This window comes from Galleria mellonella, unplaced genomic scaffold (assembly GCF_026898425.1).
Source record: "Galleria mellonella isolate WM207_F2 unplaced genomic scaffold, CSIRO_AGI_GalMel_v1 utg21, whole genome shotgun sequence".
NCBI lineage: Eukaryota > Metazoa > Arthropoda > Insecta > Lepidoptera > Pyralidae > Galleria > Galleria mellonella.
In genome coordinates, this window is record NW_026442037.1 from 1,047,019 (window position 1) to 1,070,037 (window position 23,019).

A 23,019-nucleotide genomic window follows, 5' to 3' on the forward strand; every position below is an offset into this window, starting at 1 on the left:
TAATATCTAAAAATGAATGAATTGATTAAAACGACAGGAAAAATGATTCCACTTTTGAATCATAATAAGCTTGTTTGCTTTGGTGACCAAATTGTTTGTCGTTCTTTTTAAATTTTATAAAAATAACCTCTTTACTACATAAACAAACGTACAACCTACTTGATGTTAACATTAAAGTAATCATAGATTATATAAACGTACCAAGAATATATTGCTATTATTCAGCTGTGCTATAAATGTGGATTTGTAAAAATGTTCATACTAAATACTATGTTATTAAATTACATTGTAACGGATGAAGAATTTTGAAAAAAAATTATACACATAATAATAATAATAATAAATAATCCTGGACTATATATAATCCAAAAAAAAAAATAGTGGAGTCAAAGCAGTCGCCGAAAACGGTCAGGACTTATCATCATGTACTTTATACAAATAATATCTTTAATTCTAATTAATTAGAACTAACCCGCAAGTTACAGTAAATATACACTTGAAATTATCATAATTTCAGCTGTTTATTGTCCACTGCATAGAGCCTTTCATAAATTGTCATTAATATAAAATCTTTTATTAATTTTTTATCTGATCTTTGTAACTTTTTTAGTAAATATCAATTTTCCTATATCTACATAATTTAAATAAAAATATAAATAGTAAAAAATTTATATGTATGTATGCACTAGGCAAAAACATTCAGATAGAATTTGTTTAAATTTATTGTAGTGATAAGTAAGCTCTTAATAAAATATATAGAATAATTTCGTCTGTAGTAAAATATCCCATTTGTATGGAAAATTTAAAAGAACGTTGCGCGAGAAACATCGCAAACGCAGCTACTTCAGTAAAAATACTAATGGAAAACCATATCTTAAATTCAAAAGACACAACAAAAACAAACGACGCAAACTGGAATGTCATAACGGTGCCATAAATAGTAAAGTCTTGGCGAAATTAAGGATATTGTGTATAGAAAATTCCAATAAAACACGTCTGCACATCTAGCCTCTCCGCTTTGGCTATTACTCGCCGGTCATTATTTTGACATACAACCTCTGCGGCTGGAGATTTGCGGTCAATGCAGCTGAGGAATGCACTTTTATCTCAAATATATTTTTAAATATCGTTTTATGGTAACATACTGCTGCGTTTTCTTGGCATAAGGCTTTCGATGCATTTAAACTCCACAGTGCAAGTCTAAGTAACAAAAATTTATGTCAGCATAATTAATATCGATACACAACATATTAACATAAAAAATCGATCTAAATTATTGAACAATGAAACTAATCTTATATGAGGATCAACCAATATTAATCTTATCAATTTATAGCCCATAGAGCATAGGCCCGATCCAAAGGCAAACATAAATGTATAACGTTCCGTCCACTTACGCACTCATTTATATGTTAATATCAATGGCAGCCGATTCGTTCAGATTCATACAGAGATATCTTTCGGGGCCAGATATCATTTTCACTGCTCTATTACTTTCCAATTTGTCCTCAGTATTTGTTATTGCTTCGTTTATTACAAGTTGCGACCCCCCCTCTCCGTTTATTAACTCGAGTTTTCCGTCCGATACACAAAAAGGAAAATGTTTGACGAGAACATTCGCTGTCAATTTGATTTTAATATCAGATGGTCAAAGAAATTGTGATTAGAAATACCTTTACGCCTTAAGTCAATTCCAGAGTCGAAAAATCTTGACTTACTCCTCGAAGATAAATCCATTTTCTTGAAATGTTTGCCAACAACACAATAACTGTTTATGTCACACTTAAAGTCCTGGTTGTAGGTCTTTAGTAACTAACACTAACTTAAAGGTAAGGTATGTTAAATAAGAAGGACCAGTGGCCAATTCGCGTCTTGCTTCTCAAGGTCATAAAGCATGTGATCATCTTCGCGGATGAACACAGACTGGCTGGCTACCTCTATAAAGTGAAGGCCCTAAAAATTTTAATGAAAAAAGCGCCCCTCAGTGCCAGGTAAAAAAATCCCGTATGAAAACCGCCGTTTCCTAGTGACCCCGATCGCGCTCCCATCCCTTTGTTGGGCTCCTTTTATTTATAATAGTACATTTTTTTCACACGAACCACCCCTAATAACGTATGAGCAAAAATATGCGTAATCGACTACAGAGCCCAAGTGTAGGGTCTGTGTAAGGTCCATATAGAAAAAACACGGCTGTCCCCCATTTGAATGGCAAAAAGTGCATGTCACGAAAATGGCATTAGAGGATGAATATGATTTTGCACAGATCAGAATGGACGGATGACTTATAATTGTGTCGCGTTATATTTAGCATGAATTATTGGTTTGACGTGGTTTTTGTTGGTCCACAGTTGATCGAGCTTGATGTATTTCTCCCTCATGTTACCGATCTATCTTGTAAATACAAAAACTTATAATTAAGTGTAAATTTTTGTATTTTTCATCGATAATTGAAAGATAGATAAAAGCAATGTGTTAAAAAAATTATCACTTTTAAAACAATATTTTATTTTAGATTATTATTGATTAATCTGTTAAATTATACTCTACGTTTCAATAAATACATTAATTATAATTTATATTTTATAATTATATGTTTAATTTTGAAATAGTATGTAAAAGTTGAGACCTAATCGTGTAAAATACAGTGTAAGACTAAATCGAGCGACGATCTCACATTTGATAGAGTCATTGAATGCAGGTGGCTCAGGAATATACTTTAAAGCAATGGACACGTGTGACTTGTGAAAAATTTATTAGTAAAATAATTATTCATTTATACCAATCATTATTTTACTAATACGTGTGAGGATGAAATCCATGTCAATGGCGAGCGGTGCGATGATAAAAGGTGGCTTTGGGTATCATTTTAAACAATTCTTCAGAACACAATCCATTCTACAAGAATGTAGGGTGGAATACATAAAGGGTTAAATATAATATATAAAAAAAATCTAAGGTTTATAAATTACAATTACTTTTTCGAAACTAATTCTGATATCGATAATCGATATAGATAGAGTGACGATAGAGAAAGAGAGAGGGAGAGAGTAGATACATAGTTTGCTAAAACTTAAGTACCATGTTAAAATAATATTTTATTGTGTAGATCTGGTTACTCAAGACTCCTAAAAGTCTCAGTCCACTCAACTACTATATTCTAATAATTTGCTTGGATACAATAGAAATTCAGTAATATTTCGCCTACTTTCTGACTGGGCTAACCAAAGGACGCGAGGATGTTGTGTAATAAAATTATGACAATCGAATTTAGCAGCAAAATGACCCCAACATAGAAATGTTTGCTGTCTCTACGTAAACAAACATAGAAGATTGACACTGAGTGTACATCTGGTATAGTGACGCAAATAATAGGGGGTAAACAGCATAATTCGATTTGGGTAAGGTCGTGGCGACAAATTGTTCGTAATGTTCGGAAATATTGAATGAAGAGAAAACGTGCATTCTGACTATATTCTTATATTGAACAATTCAAATAGCACTATATATCTTATTAGCTGCATATTAACCTTATTCATTAAAACTAAACCTTCTACAAATTTAGTTTAACTATTACACTGTACATCGCTTTCTCTCAAATTTAAAATTTAGTGAATGAGTGACAAAACTATTCAATAGCTAAAATAAGTTTATGAAATGGGTGAATAAGGGGGTAAATATATTTCAGTATTACCTATTTGTAACCCTGAATTATTAAAATGTTCATTAGAACACTTTAAAAGAAATTATTAACTTTCTTTTAAATTGAGATAAGAAAAATAATACAACAACAAAAAGCACATCAATATATGAAATAGATTCATTAATGTTTGTATGAATAAGGGATATTTAAAGTTAACAGTTTAGTAAATAGATTTAGAAATATATAAACATAAAATTGTGCAGTGGACAAATGTACAGACAATGTTGAGAGATGAAAAATATATGACATTTTAAAATAAATATTGCTAGGATTCTGAAGGACTCGATAAACGATACAAACTTTAGTTCAAAATATGATGTATAAATAGATATCATAAATTATATAAAATTAACGTGAACGAGTATCGTATAATCGCTTCCAGTGGAAGTCTAGGGGAGTATATCCCCCTCCCCTGTAGCTCGTGGTAGTCATAACACCTATTTAAAAAATTAAGTTGAAATCATCATTCGATAATAATCAAATTTCATTCGATATTCGGCATAAATCGATAAAAAAAAATGCGGAAGAACAAAAAAGGATCCTGTTACATACCGTTGTCCGACAAGTCTACCTGTTCGGATCGTGTGAAAACGGAACAGGTGGCTGCGGTATTCCTCCCGATATAATTATAGTACCGGACAATAGCTCGTGTGACGAGATTCGCGGTTTCCACATTTGTGTGAAATGCCGAGAGTATTTTTGGCTTTATTGCTCTTTTCGTTTCTTGTATTGCTTCGTTTACACTGAAAGAGTTTTGAACCGATTTAAGAAAGTACGACTCTCGATTTGTTTTTTATTTTTAACGACTTTGAGAAAACACCCTGTTTTCAAGTTGCCATTTCCTGTTTATACGCGATATCTTTCAACAGTTAGACTGTTACCCTAAGATTATCTTAAAAAGATTGCTTTCAGCAATAAGACCGCCTTATTGTACTTATACAATTGTGTAATTAAAATTATTAGTTCAGCAGAAATTAGTTTCTATATATAAGCCAGCTAAAGTAGCATGTGTAGGATAACTCCTAACTAGATGGAGCCAGAACCGTAAAGGCATTGCAGGGAGTTAGTGGATACAGGGCACTCGAGACCGTTCCTTATGGTAGTCTATGTGGGAGGCCTAGATTCAGCATTGAACAGTTAAGGACTGATATAATTATGAAGATGATTTATTAGTTGTGTTGCTTTCTTCTCTAAGTTGTATAATGCATATAAAGTATACTCAATTATTCATTCATCTTTATCAATTCTGCATTGAAGCTTTCATCTTTTACATTTATAATAATAGTTACAGGATCATTATTGTTAGAGTATGTTTTTTCTATGTTGGTAAATAAATGACTCGAGCAATAATAAAATCATCACGAAACGCGTATCCTTAGTATTTAGCATGAAGTAAAATAGGTTAACTCTATCCTAACACCCGGATGAAATCAAAGATTCAGCTAGTTAAACTGTAACAAGATAGATAGATAACAGTCTTTCTTTGATGCAACATAAGGAAGACTAATTAAAACACATATTTCACGGTCAAATGTTATAAATTACATTAATACCACAAAACGGAAGGGACGTAACAAATCGATTGGAGCACAAAAACATATACAAAAAAGATTCCCATACATGTGCTCTGATTCTGGTCAAGTCCATTATGGTCACTATTGTCGGATGCAAAATTCCAAAGGGTTGGATGACACCTTTAAGAGAAAAAAAGAATGTTGACAGCGTGGGACAAACTGGTATAGAGAGTTCAAAAATAAATTATTTGAATTCAGGAAAAGGAGTACATACGTGCAACATATTTTTTATCTAAGCATTACATTTTGTTACGTTACTGCTAAGACTTTAAACCACATTCGAAAAATGAGGGCATTTGCCATTTAATTTGTGTTATTTTAGCTTCTAGACAGATAAACATATTACTATATTTTTTTTACATGAAGGCTAGTTTAATGTAGATAATTAATAGTATTAGTTAGCAGTGACCTCAAAGATTTTTTATATTTTTAAGTAATATTTTAAGGTCTTATTATCAATATTTATAATACTGTTCCAGCTTGGGATGTACTTATATTAGTTCTTGATTTAAAACAACTTTGATCTGACTCCAATATTTGTATTAATCAATAGAATTAAATTAAATAATCAAAAGGAGACAATTTTTTCGTCATTGAAATACGATCATTAGAGATGGGATGTTACTAGGAGTCAATCGTGATCGAATTTTATACATTATTTTAAGGATATTTTTTAAAAATTCTACTGTATTATAAAATAAAGAAGGTAATAAATAATAAATCTGTCATCCCCTGTGATCAGAATTTACAATACAGATAAATTAATTAATTGAAGTCAGACCAATCTAGCAGCTAACTGTAGCTGTTCAATGTGTTTCATACTATAATATTTGTCTTCGATTGCGAAGACAAAGTTCTAGAGAAAATTGAGTTTGGACTTAATTGTTCATCTTATTCCTTAGAGTTCACATTAGAAATCTAATAGTGTCTCTAATTTGTATTATTACTCACGGTTCTTGTGTTATCATCGAAGGTTATCATGTTTTTTTCTTTACAATTGCTCTTTATATATTTGAATATAGGCACGGGGTCTCGGCACAGAAATGGTCGACCAATTCTTTTTTTATAGCTCTACGACAGCTAAGAGGAGACTAAGAGAATTTAATGGTCGAGGGATGGGCAGCAGCGTTCCTCTTAAAACGTCACCAAAGTCTAACTGCGGTTGCTAACCCGCTTGCTAAGCGTGGCAACTAATGGCAAGACTCTTCAATAGTGAGGTTTATATTCAGCAGTTGGCAGTTAACGGCTGGTATAATTATGATTATATTAAATAGAGTAACATTATAGAGATTTATATATTACGGTATAGAGATCTCATCTTAAAAAAAATTATATTAGCCTTCTATTACCATGCCGGTTGGATAACTTGGTATAAGAATTGATTTTGAGTTTTCGTTCTTCTGCACTGATAATTCATCATTAACAATTTTCTTTTATTCGCTTTAAGTAATATCCTAATCATGAAGAAGACCAGTGATATGACATCTTACTCCATCACTACACTCGGAGTTATAAAAGAAATAATATATATTTCATTATTATTTATTCATATTAACTATGCCCTCATATATCTTCTATGTGAACAATGTCAATCATTACTTACAACTCGATTTAATTCATGCCACACATAATTGTTTCCATCTACACTTGCATGTACCAGTATGTATTGACCTACTTTGCAACTCTGAGTGCACTCTACGGTCATAACAATAAGAGAGATCACCAGTATGTTCAGAGGTCAACATAAACTGGTTAGTTGATAGCATAAGCTTCAGAAATTATGACGATAAGAAACGATGGGAATAAGATCAATGGTAGCTGGCCAGTTTTTGCGTTTCTAGAAAATGTTCGCTCACGCCATCGTAAAGAATGTAGCCTCTCTCCGGACAGTATTAGTGGGTCTACTATAAAATGCGATTCCTAAGTTTAGACCCAATTTTCATCTGTAAGCAGAAATACGATCATATCAAATTCGAGTTTTTATGACGGAATTTTTTTATTCAAATCGGAATCGCAATTCAGTTAACGGCATACTTAATGGAAAGTAACAACTGCTGCCTATAGACTTGAAGCACCATGGTCCGGAAAAAATATGATGCCCATGCTGAACCTGATAAGCCTAATTCTTAAGGACTAAAATACCATACTTATGGAGGTATAACTTATATTAATTATATATATAAAATTACATTATATAGATAATATAATTCAATTGTTATATCCCGTCCTTTAACTTGCACAACAATGTAAACATGAGTTATGCTTGAATGTTTGTTTCGTTTTGTGTTAATGTGTGTGCTTCGCAACAGAAACAAGTGGAACAATTATACTGCAGGTGATATTTTTTGGAAAATCTGCTATTGAAATGAAAGCACGGAAAAAAACGAAGCTTTATTCGTCATAAATTCTACCTTAAAGTATTTGAATAATCGAAATTGTACCATTCCGAGAGCAATTCCACGAAACAAGGACTTGATATGGAAGTATCTGACTTACAAGAAGTACAAGAAGCTTCTAAAGTACATAAAGAATTTCGGATCTAAAATTTCGGAAAGTTTTTATGGTAGGTAATTTAATTTTAGTGGTATCTTGAAATAGAATACCAATGCCGTCCATCCGTCGGTATTTGTCTTCCGTTTTGATACTACTTGATGGATTTTACTGCCGTTTCCTCCATCTTTCGGGTAATTTCTAGTGAAATATTTATATAGTAAATATTCAATGTAATTAAAGTAAATAAATTTCTTATACTTCTAATATTATTGTAGATAAGTTTCTTTTTTATTTGTTCATCGGACCAGCGTGATAAGAGTACTTTATAAAACTTATTTTATTAAGAAAACCGTGTCGTAAGAGGCGACTAAGAAAACTTAATGGTCAAAGGATGGGCAGCAGCGTCCTTCCTAAAATATCACTAAAAGTCTAACTGCACTTGCTAACCCACCTGCCAAGCTTAGCAACTATTGCCAAACTCCCCTTATGGAGGAAGCCTATATCCAACAGTGGACAGTTAACGGCTGATATGATGATGATATCAATAATACAGATTAAAAAAAAAGATTATCCTGATCGGTCGAAATAAAGGTAATTAGGTCTTAACTATATTAAAATAATCATAGACGACTCAGTTTTAAACATTGCGTCGACTCCCGCGCAGACAATAGGCTCGCACGAGGGTCACTCGGCGGTTATCTCGCGATCGGAAGAAAGCTGCGCCCGCGCACTAAAATTTATTATACTGTTCGCCTCTGTTTACAGTTAGCTCTGTGGTCTTTGCATGTGGTTACGTGATACTTTTTGACTAATTTCTTGAATATTTGTTATTGGTAAGGTTAAATTGGAGAAATTGGTACAATCTTTTTTATTACCTTCGCCAGTACAGTTTCAAAATGTAGCTCGGCTTTTGTAGAACCTCTCGTAAAAAGTGTTATCGAAATAAGATTAAAATTCCAAAAAATAACATATTTTACATTTCTGTATAGATTTCCATGGACGGACTATAGCAGTAGTAATTTCTTTGCCATGTTTTATGGGACTGCCATGTTGTTAGTTAAGACTAAATATTCATTTTTAATATTAAATCTCTTGACAGGGAAAAGTATATTATGTATTAGTAAATATATTTAATATAATAAATAAAAAAGTTTACGATCCTTTTTTGGGGATTTATTGCTATGTCAGTCATCATTATAAAGAGAGAGAGAAAGAGAGAGTATTGTATTGTGTTTAATTACCTTATAGTAAAAAGACATGAACCCAATTTGAAGGGTGGGATATGGCAATGAAATTACAGGGTACAGAAGCTTAATACCTAAGTCCTCAGGTATGGCAACGCATGAAGGGTATCATGGATAACGCAATATACTCTTTTATGTTATTTGTACTGTTCATATCTATAGGCGACGGTTACCACTTTCCATCAGGTGGGTCACTTGCTTGCTTGCCATTCTAAAAAAAATATCTAGACTAGCGAATTAAAGCTTTGTTTACCTTTTACTAATTTCACATGGCCTCAATTAGACAGTCATCATTCAGATAGTTGTAAGTGCATAATCTGGGCTCGGGTCGCTAACAAGGCGAACGGTCACGAACTGCCCGCTATGAGAAAGCTCCCAGCATACAATTGCAGTTACGGCCTTATTCCCCTCAACTGTAATGCAATATGCACTCACACCTAACCTATAAAGCAATGCTAATTCTTGCAGTATTGTTTTTACCGATATAAAAAAAGAAGTGTCAATTTGGTAATGTATATGCATTTAGAGTTTATGGTTTAGATCAGGGGTTCCCAAACTTATTTTGTCTACTGCCCACGTTGAGACAGATGATTGTGGGTTCGATACTCGCATGAACAAATATTTGAATTCGTGAATATCTAAGTCCGGTTGTATTGATCTGGGCATATTCTAATGTACGCGTATGAATGTACAAACAAAAATATATTTAAGTATCTTTATTTGTTACCCATAATCTAAGCCAGCTTTTCCCAAAGTGGGCGATAACGCCCCCTTGTGGGCGCTGCAGGCCTAAAGGGAGGCGGTGAGAGACCCAGGAAAAAAAAATGTGGGCGCTAAAAAATAATTTATTCTCAAAGTGGACAGTAGACAAAATAAGTTTGGGAACCCCTGGACTCTAACCTCTCCTTAATTTTGAACTAGATGGCTCTAAGTTGTAGGTACGACAAATGATTATTTAAAAAGTATTTTTTTACAAAAGCAGATTAAAATAAATATAAAAAATATGTCAATCTTATCAAATTTGTCCTTAGTCGTCTTACGTAGTCGTTATTCTTGGACAATAATTATAGCTAATTAATTATAATTAATTCAATTGTAATTATTGTCCGTTGTCATTGTTTATTTTAATTATTAAATAGTTATGTATTCACCTACGATTATATAATAAATTAATAATATTTATAACAGTCCTTGCTAATAATATAAAAAGTGAGTTTGTTTGCTTGTTGCATTATAGCATCTTAAAGGATTAACTGATTACTATAAAATTTGGTATACACATGGGCTGGAAAAGAATATAGGTTACTTTTCATCCCACTGAGTAAATATATACATGTCACGAGAACTAAGTCGCAGTAAAAGCTAGTAAAGAAATAAATACTTAATATAAATAGGAAATGAAAGAGATTACGGTATATATCACTAGACGAACTGTTAACATATCGTATTATTATATAATAAATTGACATTCGAATAAAGACCTCGAAAATAATATAATTGTATCTTTAGTCAATTTTAATTTGCGTATATTTTTCGTAATAAAAAACACCCTTAACAAAACACTTAACAAAACAACAAAAAATATGAAACAAAATATTATTTTTTATTTAATAATAAAAATAAAAAGAAATAAATATTTAATAAATTATTTAATAATAAATGGATATTTTATAAAAAAAAAATAACGTGTGAATATAAATACATTAAAAAACTACACTCATTATATTTTTCCCTACTTTGATATTTGTAAACAAGGAAACGGTTTCACTCGACCGGACTTTAAATTCAATAACCAGTGACCAGATAATTCAATTCCCCTTTAACATCCAATAGTATTTAGCAAAAGGGCGTAGTGTTATAAATCTAATAGATCCGCCCACACAATACTGTGACAACCGAACAATACTAACACACACCACAGCACAACATAAATCATAGGCGCACATCAAGTTATCATCTTTCACTTCTTTAGTTGTATGTCTTATGTTTTTAACACCCACTTAATCTCTTTAGCGAAACAATAAGCTTTTGATGTGACAAGATACATTTAAACTATTACAACATTTCACGAGTTAAAACGAAAAACGAAACGATTAGCAAGTAAAAAAAAAACATTATAAAAAAAAATGTTTAGTTAAATTATTATACTACTTTAGCTAGCTTTATTCCGCGGCGCTGCCCACGTGAACCAGTATTAATTATCCTGTGTACTAAGTTAGGATATAACCGATCCGTGTACCAAATTTCATTCAAGTCCGTTCAGTGGTTTTTGCTTGAAAGAGCAACAAACATCCATCCATCTATCATTACAAAATTTGGCATTTATTACATTAATAGAATTACAACGGCATTTGAATATTTTTTAAAAACGAAGGAGGTAAAAGAGCATACAACTCTTCTGATGGTAAGTGACTACCGCCAGATAAAAAAATAATTGACTTTAAGAAAAAGAACTTTACGTTAAGAACTTAACTTTAAATTAGAATATACAATAAGTGTTATTATTCAGTTTCGTCCCCAGAATATTGTAAACGATCAAAATTGGTACAAAGCTCAATATGCCAAAGGAAAAGGTAGGAAAACTTAAAACTCTATACCGTCCTTTATAAAATTATTATCAAATAACATTTCTTATATGAAAAGACACCGATGCCCAGTAGTGGGTTATTCCATATTATAATATTATGGTAATGTACTATTTATAAATATAAATTGCAGCTCACTGATTTCACAAATTTGGCACTCATTTCTACGATATTAGAACCTTCAATCAAGCTTCACTCAAACTATTTGTAATACAACACATGGAAGCGGTTTTCTCTCATATTAAAAGACCGCATTTGTCTAACTTGACATGTGTGGCGTATGGCGAACAGTTAAAAAAATAAGTAAAAAAATGAATTCGAAATCTTTAGATCACGGCGAATCAAAAGAGGTTGGACAATGGTCACGGAGGAATCATTCATGTAAAGAGACAGCTCAGGGATGAAGAATGGTCGATATAAAGATCAGGTAGTCTATCTGACACGTAGCAATTTTGCCTTCAATCAAAATAATGCTCGTATAAAAGAACATAAAAACAATTTATTTCGAAGCCACTCTTAATTGATATACCGACAAGTAAAGCATATTCAGAAAGCTACTATAAAAGCCAGTAACTATAATACCAAAAATAGAAATGAAAAAAAGAGGAAAGTGACACTTGTAAACCCTTTTCTGTTAAATTGATGAAAGACATCACATAATGATCCACAATAGTTATTTTGCCTACGGGCGACTTGGATACCAACCCTATTCGGCATTGTTAAAATATTATCGACAATTCGGCTCATGTGGGTGCGGACTTTGAAACTGTTTTGCCCAAAAAAATCCCTTTGACCAATTGTTTGTCAAAGGCAGGCTGGAATTATTTTTTGTCAAGGTGTTTATCGAAGTTTGACCATGGGAAAATATTGGAGATTCAGGTGCCTATCGAATTCGTATCCATTGTGAACCTGTTGTGCGGGTCTTTGTTGATTTTCGATAAAATCTTTGCAGCTTTTGTTTGCATTAGACGTTAGTGTTGTAACGCGTTGTACTAATGATTTTTTTTTTCTTGTCAAGACCTTTGTTCTTATTAAAGGCCAATCCAAGATTACACCTACCAAACTTTAAATCGTCTTTAGCGTTGAAAGGCCGACAATAACAAATTGGTATCAAAGCCTGACAAAGATGGACTCTTCAGAAACTGTCCACCCACTCCCTAGCTATTGATCGTGGTCCGCTTACAATAAATTAATTCTTGTTATGAACATTTTTTATTCTATTGTATTTTGTAGAGTATTTATTTTACTAGGCCGGTAATAGAGTGTAATGGGCATTGGTCAAAGGAAGCACGGGATAGTATAAAGACTTGATTGTGTATCTGTGTGAATAGATTGCCTAAAGAACATCATGTCTCGTTTTTTGTAGGTTCTGTATTCAGAATCAAACAAAAGAGCTTTGAAAATTATTAGGAGACTTTGGTTAGGTTTCCTATTATATTTATGGTTAGAATTAATCAAAACTAATAGATATAATATATCCTGTATAACAAATTGTGTTCTGAAGATCTGTTTGATGCTCACAGCCACCTTTTACCATTGCACCGCTCGCCATCAGCAAGGAATCCAGTCTCTGGCGAACTAAAATAATCACGCATATTGCGGTTGGAAAGATCTTCCTGTCGAATTTTTTCCAGAGAAGCATGACTCAAAAAGCATAAAGTTCTTCAAAAAGGGCTTAATAAGGTTTCTTAAGGGTTGGCAATAGGCGTATGAAACACCAGGGATGTTACAAACGTTAATAGGCTACAGCAATCCCGTTTACCATCAGACAGGCTGTATTTTTGTCTTCCACTGTAGTAATATAAAAAAATAACTTTAATCATCTATTTATTTTAATTTTATTACCTTATTTATATTATTTAAATCCCCAAATAATTTGTCTGGGTGCCTTCCATTATTTATTTGATGAAAAGTTTCTGATAAAGAAAGTTTGACTAAATCATCGTATTAAAATATATTCACAATAGAGATTACTCGCATTTGATAAGAATATTTCAAGTGTTAACTAATCACACGACCCCATCTAAAACTAAATATTCTGATAAGTTTTAAAGAAAAAAAAGGTAATAGTTTAGCTACCGTTTTCGATGTTTGTAATTCGATTTGTATTGTTAGTAGCAATAATCCTTTTGTCAAAGAAAGGATTGTTTGGTTTGTTTGTTAAAAAAATGTGAATTCAAAGAAATTCTGTTTGCTCTTATTAAATGTTGCAAACTGATCCCAACGTACGTTGAGATATCAACGATTCTACATATATTGCTTTTGATTTTAATTTGTATTATTCTTTCAATGATGCCTCCAACGTTGCTTTATACTTCTTAATAGGACCGGACAAATAAATCCAATTTAAATGTTCTCCGGACCTCTACTGACATAACATATGTAAATCCATACGTCTTTATCTTAAGAATCACAAATGCAGAATGCCGATCGATGCGATGGACTAAAAAGTGAAACAAGAAAAATCAAGTCCGTCCAGTTCGAATATCAAAACGGGTGGCCGTCGTCCGCAGCATCATTATTCTAAATACGAAAATTAACTTCATTCCCATAATTTAAATATCAACTGCCGGTACTTTGCAAAATAAATTATTGGATGTATCTTTCTCATTCTTTTATTTGTTCTACTCCAAAGAAGTCAAGATGTCAACTGTTTAAGTTATATGTTCTGTTGACGAATTCAATTTATTGGTGCTCTTCTTTACTTTACGTTTGGATATAAGACTTGGGTTCTCTATACGTCATGATTGTTTTACGAAGTATTATTTTCTCCCGATTTTATCTGCTTGTCGGGAATATTGCACAAAAAAATCATAAATATGCATAAAACTTAGATAATATCTAAGGGCGAAATCAGTTAAGATTACAACGATAATATAAATATGTAAAATATTACAAACATGTTTGTACATAATATCAATATATCTATTAATAACTATTTAGTTTTTAATATCGATGAACAGTTATTTACAAAATAACTATTTCTTATAGTCATCTAGTTCAACTTGAACGAGGAGGATGTTTGATGTGGCAATAATTCCTGACCAAGGATCAAGATGGAAGGTTCCGCTTGTAAATGCGATGCTTCGATATTCGCTTAATGAAGACATATTGAATCGCTAAGCGGCAACGGACAAGATATAGGCGCAATGTTTAAATTGACATGCGGCTCTTTTATGTGACATCCAAACGATTTTAAAGTCAATCGCTATAAATGTCTACCAAATAGTTAATAGTAGTCAGGTTATTGTTGTGGGTTAATCGGATGAATGTAATAAATATGCTTTAGTAAAGACATCGAGACGAGTAAGAGGCAACAGAGGGAAATCTAATGGTCGAGGGATAGACAGCAGCGTTCCTTTTAAAACATCACCAAATTCTAACTGCAGTTGTCGAGTCGTCTTATGAGGGAGACCTATGTTCAATAGTGGACAATTATTATTAACTGATATGATGATGAAAGTCATCGAGAAAGAGATAATAATAGTTTTATTTTGTATAGGAATAGTAATTCGACTATTAGTTTTTGGGTTAGAAAATCTTCTTTAATTACTAAAAATAATGCCTTCTTACAATAACTTCGTCAAGTATAACTTTTGTAAATTTTTTATTCATATGGAAGTAATTAGATCAGATACACTTGTCACTACAATTTCTTTAACTTTGTAAATAATAACGATTAATATTATATCAGTTGTTAACTGTCTACTGCTGGACATAGGCCTCCTCCATAAGGGAGGTGTTGTCAATAGTTGGCAGAGTAGTTTGACAACCACAGTTAGGCTTTGGTGATGTTTTAAGCTGGACGTCGCTGCCCATCTCTAGACCATTAAATTCCTCTAGTTGCCTCTTACTATACCTACGGGACAAAAAAGTGTGGCCCATTCTAAGCCACACGGCAAATAATAACGATGCACCTTTTTAATTACTTGTATCCACAAAGTCGCAATAATATGAAATTTTGCGTAATATTAGCGCTACTACAATACAGCGATATACTACAGTAGTTTATGCTGATTCAAAGTAAACATTATTGTCTTACATTTTATCACTTGTTTCTTTATATATATTTTTATAATTGTCTGTGTACCTTATGTACAAACAAATAATTTTATCCTTATTTCTTATTGAATTTAAATCAAATTAATAAATGTAATCAATAATAATAAGTTATGATACTTCCGAAATAAAAATATACCTACATCTCATTATCATTTTTATTTTCTTGTAATATTATTCAATCATCTATTTAGCTTTCACACTATTTAGCTATGACTTCGTCTATATAATCGGAATATGTTTACCAACGGGGACAAACCAAATTTCATAGTGATTGGATTAAACCGTTAAAACGCTAAAAGGTAAAAAACAAATAAACAAACTCATTTTCACATTTGTAATAATAAGTAAGGATTACATAGTTTTGCCAGTTTCAATTAAAAAGTGACAGACGATGCAAAAACCCACATCAATTAGTGAGGAACACTGGAAAGCAAAAACAGAACTGCGGCGCTCGCTAATGTTTTATTTAGCTCAGAAGCGGGGAGACCGTGAAAAAGTTAACTTAGATTTTTAAAAGTTTGTTCAAAAGTTACGGCCGCAGTATCCCCCGTCTGGCTTCCCACCTGATAAAGTAATTTTACGATTCCCTAATTCACACTTTTGAGGAGGGTTTAAAAAAGTCGAAAGGTTCTCTGTCCTTAAATGTAATTGCGATCGCGTTACTAACTTTATGCCGACCATTTTAATTTTTAATCACCAACGCTGTGCCATTTGCTGTTAACGTTTTCCCATTCGTGTTTTGATTAGTTTTGAAGTTACAATGATATAGGTACGCGTTTTGTTCAAAATTTAAGCAAATTTATGGTCGATCTAGTGAAACAACTTGTACTTATATTACGGCTAGCTTATGAAAGAGTCCAATTTCATGTACCGAGGGGCTCTATTGTGTAGTCGAACAAAACGGAGTACTTCAAATTTCTTGCGTTCAAAATAAGAACAAACATGTCATCGACGAAATGACGCGTGTCGACCAATCGGGCGCGACGGCCGCAGACGTTGATGACGTCACATGGCCACCGACCAATAAGATTAGCCCGTCGCCTCCGGTCAACTTGGACTAATTGCCCATGTGTGCTATAACGTTAGTTTTGAGAAGAATCCATGCACGTGAGTTGACTCATATACTTACATTTATTCCACGTAAAGTTTACATAGGAGCTATTTACAAAAGAATACGTTAGACGAAGGTTATATTAATCTGACCATTGTTAAGTCACTCCTAAGCAAATAAATAGGTGAGGAATTAGTAAATGAAATAGAATAGTTGACATCGTTGTATTATCTTAAAATAAATGAGAGAACAACGAAATTTTGAAAGTGACTATTCGCAACAATATAGTACGTACTTTCCCATACAATTTCACAGCTTCAGTCCAATCTGACCATTCTATTCAAAAGTTGCAGTAACGTATGAGAACGCTTTTGGTACCTCACTTTTGTTTATAATGAGTAATTAAATTAAATCTAACCGTTGGGCAGTGAGAAAGAACAGAATGTGTAGAGACAATGGCAAAGGCATGTATCATAACAGTTTCCAAATGTTTACTAACTCGTATGTGATCTGTATTTTTTTGTTCACATATATAGGGCATTAAAATTTTACCTCAAACACTTGATTGATATTCATAAAAGTTTCAATTCAACGTAATTCGTCATATTTACATCACTTGTAATTTTTTCTCATTAGATAATTAAACGATTGATTTATATGAGGTTTTTGAATAATAATTGGCTTATATTTGGCTGTCATTTTTCTCTGGTTTATTATTGAGAATAGAATTAATATCTCACTTTCTTATATTTTTGTAATTACACATTTTTTTTTTTTTTTTACTTAAATATTTATTGAGTTAGGAACTTTATAATAAAGTTCTGTTGAAGCAATATTGCAATAAGACTAGTCTTTATTTTAATTTCATATTAATTTGATCTGGAGAGAAATTACCATTAAAAGTGGTATTGCAAGATATTGAATTATATGTATTTAAAGAAAGAGACAATGTGATACCTAATGTATTATGAAATTTTTTATATTCCTTAGACTGTCAATGAGTATAAAAAATTATATAGTCGATGTCAAGGAATTACTGATTATCCAAATCGCCCATAATGAAAACGTTTTTGGATTGTCATTAATTTAATTAAACAGTAGCGAAAAACAACGACTCGATATGCACAGATATCGATTATAAATTATATCAAGGGAACTTATTATCTAATCTGATTAAAATCTTGTATCAATCTAAGACATGGTCTATCTTTTATTCAAATTGATTCAACACTTGTGTAATTTAATGGTGTCAAATTAGTGAATCATTTAAATATTTGTTAATTATAATAAAGTCACAATTCTTCGTGTTTTCGATATTTTTAATTATTATTAGGATCTTTCTAGGTATTACTGCAATAATTATTGTTTGATCTTTGAATAAGTGTTTTTTTTTTTTTATTTATAAATATGCAGATCAAATTGCTATTTTAAAATAATTATAGCCTACAGCATTTAATTCTAAAACAATCTTCAGTGCAAATGGTTTGACTTTAGACACTGGAAAATTATTGTATATCGCTATTATAATTGTCGTCATATATACACAATGTTGCGCTTATAAAGCCAAGTTGTAAAATTATGTGATCTCTGCAGTTAATAAATTAATATTCCTTCACAGTTTCTTACATTGTAATTTTATTACTACTGACCTCAGACCTTAGACTAAGGTTACTCTAGGCGACTAATTGTTGGATCGGTTAATAATTACCTGCAGCTAATCTGATTAACCTAAAAACCTCCAAATCCAAGAAATATGACAAACAATGCAACAATTATATAGAATCACGTCAAACTGTTTTGTTGATATTTACATTGTCTTCTTTATTGGTCATTTCGCCAATGACCGTTTTTGTTTTATCATTGTTACAAACGTGATTGGGTAATAAAGCTTTATCTGTTATTTTATTTCTTTCATGAGTTTTTTTTTTTTATGAACAGTCATTTCTTATTAGCACATTGTTATTTTGTAAAATTAAAAAAAAAAAGGTTTTGAAGATGTCAAGATTGTTGTGATTTTTTTAAAGCGGCTACTCCGAGAGGCTATCGCATAATATCCCATCCCTTTTGGACAAGATGACCACGGTCTCGAGTCAATATTGACACAAGCTCGGGTATTAAGTAGCTCGTTTGCATGAATAGAGTCTCGCCGGCACAGATGGGATAGTGCTGTTGCGTTTGTTTATTTAGATGATATTTTACAGATCGTGCAAAAAAAAAAAGAAAAAAACTTAAAATTCACACAAACAGCCACAATTTTTATAATATTTTATTTTATATAAAATAATTATTATTTTGCAGTATGTCTTCAATTAAGTTGTCGAGTTATAAATTTAATTTTATAGGAATTATTTTCACAGGATGAAATAAAAGATTTTGCTGTTATATTAAATTTTGCAACAGGTGTATTAAAATTTATTGGTAGGCAGTATTCGTTTAAAAAATTCTGCATTACAAAATTCTGCAAACTTACCTTGCGCGATGCGTACAGCTGGCATCTTAATTCTCATCTTGATTTGGTCACCTATGTTTAGATCTTCAACAACTTCTTTATAGTCAGAATTATTTATCTTAATACGTTGGTTATCAGGCGACAGTTCTAATTCACTTCACACGTACCGCCGGCGGGCCAGCGGCTTATCGTTAGTTTTTAAAACGTTTTTGATAAAAGCGAGAGGTTCATCACAGTTCCGTCCCTAAGAGTCCGACGGTAAACATTATCAACAAACATTTTAGTCATCTTCTTAACTCCTTCATTGCTGCTAAATTAATCTCCGAATTTGCATTAACTATTTTTTTCTTTTCATATTGCTTTGTATAGGCATTTTATTATGAGTCAGCGGTTCGATCACTTGCCAAAATTTATTGGTCATACGTAGCGTTATCTGCAGTCGTGCGGCCGTCTCAGCACCGTATCTTATCTATCCACACCTAGTGGCGATCTTCCGATTAGACAAACAACATCTGGTCACTGTTGATATAATATCTTCGATTGTAAAACTTCCTCACTTTTTTAGTCTTTCCAACAAAAAATAAAAATATAATCACTGTCCGTTACGAGAAATTTGTTAAAATTGTCCTAACTTACTGTTAGTATTTAATTGTCAATAAATTTTAATGTCAATAGGATTTTTGAATAATTTTCGTCGTGTTGAAAATGTTTCGTGTTTACGATACAGCGTCTCGCGATCGAGCACGTCGCGCGTGCAGAGCGGTGCGAGGCAGGTGCGCGGCCGGCCGCCCGCTCTCGCCCGATGTCCGAGAGCGTCTGTCCTGTGTCCCTTTACGCGAGGGCTCCGCGGCCTCCGCATGTCCACGAGATGCTCCGTCTCGCTCGGACGGCCGACGACGGCGCGTGCGAGTCCGCACGAAGTGGCCAGGGGTTACTCGCGGTCGCCGCCGCCTCGGCAGCTCGAGAGAGACGGTGGCTCGCGTGGCGCGCCTCCGCCCGCGCTTGGGAGACAGAGACAGCCATAAGTCATAAGTGCCGTGCGTTAGTGTGCGTGCGCGGGTGGGGCGAAGATGCAGCGCTACAAAAGAAAAGGGATAATATTTGCCTGCATATTTCATGACTCGATTAGGAGATGGAATTTTTAATTGAATGGACCAACGCGCGGTCACTTTACTTTTTAAGGAACACATATTAAAATATCTATTTGTCGTAATGTTCAATTAGTTTCACGCTTTTATAGCTGGAAATGAATATCACTGTATTTTGAACTAATGGTAACTAGATTAAATATAAAACTATACATTACTTTTATATTATTGATTTTTTAATTATCATTAATAACAAATTTAAATCAATGAATGTTATTATCAACAGAATTAATTTAATTTTGATTTCTGAAATTAATAGTGCTTTTTCGTAGCTAGATGCTACGCAACGCAAGCTACGCTCACCGTAGCACCACGTAGTTACAGTCAAATAATTTTTCTTTTATTATTATTTGATTTCCATGTATTGATTTATTTAAATTATAGACTTATTTTAAATATAAGTTAGTTAAAATTTTAAATATATATAATAAAGTACAATTACAATACATGACGCTACTTAAATATCAAAATAAGTTTAAATTTAGTATAACAAGGTGAAATTGTTATTATTGGCAACTTTTTATAAGGCACTATTCATATAACAAACAATTATAGTCCTCCCATATTAATTCAATTTGTTACTATGAGATGCCTTATATTGGTTTTTACATTTATAACCATACTACACTTTTAAAATATTTTTATAAAATAATTTTAATAATTCATTCTAACTAGCTAAATTATAATATTAATTGCATAAACACAGAAAGCCTCCAAAACTTACATCTATAAACGCAACACGTAGCCGAATACTAAAACGGCACTAGATCCTTCACTCTCACTCGCGGTACTTCCCGAGAAAAAAAATTTCCCAGCGTTATTTTACTTAAAGCGCTACGAAGAACTTATCTTGGTCGGTCCTTGACTTTAATAAGTTTTATGAGTGTCAGTCGAGACTTAACGGGCGCGAGAACGGGCGACGAAAAGAACTTTTTCATAATTGTTTCTGAACAGTCTCGAACGGGAACTTCGCAAATGCCGCGTTCGATTATTGAAATTTCAAATTGTTCCACAATTGACTGTTACGGGACTACTTTTTTTTTTGTAATTTCTATTAAATGTTTTAATGATATTTTCTTTTTTTTTATGACAGTATAATAAACGTTAAAGTAGTGTTGTATTCTAATAATTAAAAGATTAACATTTTATTATCGTGACCTTTTTTGTACTTATTACTTATTTGTTATGCGTTTTTCTTTCTAATATAATACTAAATTAAAAGTATAGATGGAAATTATTTTTAAATTTCAATTTTTAAATAAATAAAATTGTATCTTTATAAGATGAAATATTTCACGTATTGCATATTTGTATTCCATTGTATGTTTTATGTAATTTTTTTCATTAACAAATTTTACAAGTTACTTTAAATAAACCTAAATGGTATAAACCTTCATAGTTTTTGAACTTTTAATATAATAAAAATAATATTATGTGTTAATTTAGAAGAGACTAAGATTTATACTTACGTTATATCTTAATTATATTGGTAAGTCAATAAGAATAACACAAGTAATAGTTCAGTACAAATAATTGTTTTATTTACATAAAATAGATTTTTTTTTATTTATGCATACCTATTATTAATAACAGATATGAGTTGGTTACTAGTAACATAATATTTTTTCAAAATTTACAACTTGAATTAAAAGAAAAAAAAGTTGTGTGCATTTTTTTTTATAAATCCCCTATGTGAATGCGCCCTATAGTACATTCAGTACTCAAACATACTCGGATAGGTCACTCATGAAAACTACTTGGTCATCGCGTGTCCATCTCAAAATACAACCTTGAAAATATCTCTGTCCTTATTTAATCAATAGACATAATAGCCGAAAACAGAGACGGCTGAAGGGTTGTCCGTTTTCCCCCGTGGAAACTCTCGGATATAATGACCGATATACGGCTATCCCGTTCATGTGTAGGGTGTGTGGGTGTGTGGAAAGGGATGGGGGGTTGTACGTATGAGTTTTCACTACGCTACTCGACGCTAGGCGGCGTGGAAAACGCTGTTAAAGGGTTAATAATCGTAGTTTAATCTCATAGGAAATTTCAATGCATTGTTTACACTGTAAACATTTAATTTATTACTTAAAAGTGTAAAATTAGAGTTCTTACCTTTATCATTTCTTTTATTTTTAACTCTTTACTCAGTTTTTCAGTGTTGTTCAATAGTGAAAACTGCAAAATGCTATTCGACATACAACTCAGTGATGTATGAAAGAAATGGATTAGAAATTATTTTCTTTTTTCATTATATTGTAGTTGACTTGTTGTGGTGCACAATAAAAAATTCATGATCATATCCCATTTTCAATTTTAAACATCTCAGATTACAGAAACTATTATCAGAAATGACAAAAATTGCACAAACATCCCATAAATCAAGAATCGCATAAAGTATTTTTTTTTACACCACTGAGGTGGAAAACAAGCATACGGCTCACCTGATGGTTAGTGGTTACCGTAGCCTATGAACACCTGCAATACCAAAGGTATTACGTGTGCGTTGCCGACCCTGAAGGAATCTCTTTACCCCCCTTTTGAAGAACCCCATGCTGTAGTCTCTTGGGAAAATCTCGGCAGGCAGCTCATTCGACTACCTGAGTGTTCGTGGGAGGAAACATCTCTGAAACCGCGCAGTACGCGACCATTGAGGCTGTAGGACATGAAGATAAACTCAGTCAGTAGTCAGAGTCAGAAAGTAGTCAGA

The 23,019-nt window shown here is 32.5% G+C and overlaps 1 protein-coding gene across 2 annotated transcripts in view; it reads right to left on the minus strand.

Annotated features, from left to right (window-relative positions):
- The window catches only part of LOC113512825 (B-cell lymphoma/leukemia 11B), a 58,446-nt gene extending 38,928 nt beyond the window's left edge, over positions 1-19,518 (minus strand). Inside the window, exon 1 of one of the 2 annotated variants that reach the window (XM_026896755.3) lies at positions 19,180-19,518. In XM_026896755.3, coding sequence (XP_026752556.2) covers positions 19,180-19,216 — 37 coding nt within the window. In that variant the 5' untranslated portion in view covers positions 19,217-19,518. Of the gene's footprint in view, positions 1-1,673; positions 1,930-19,179 lie in introns of those variants that run through there. The other variant, XM_031910954.2, reaches the window with a different exon arrangement.
- Between the last annotated feature and the right edge of the window lie 3,501 nt (positions 19,519-23,019).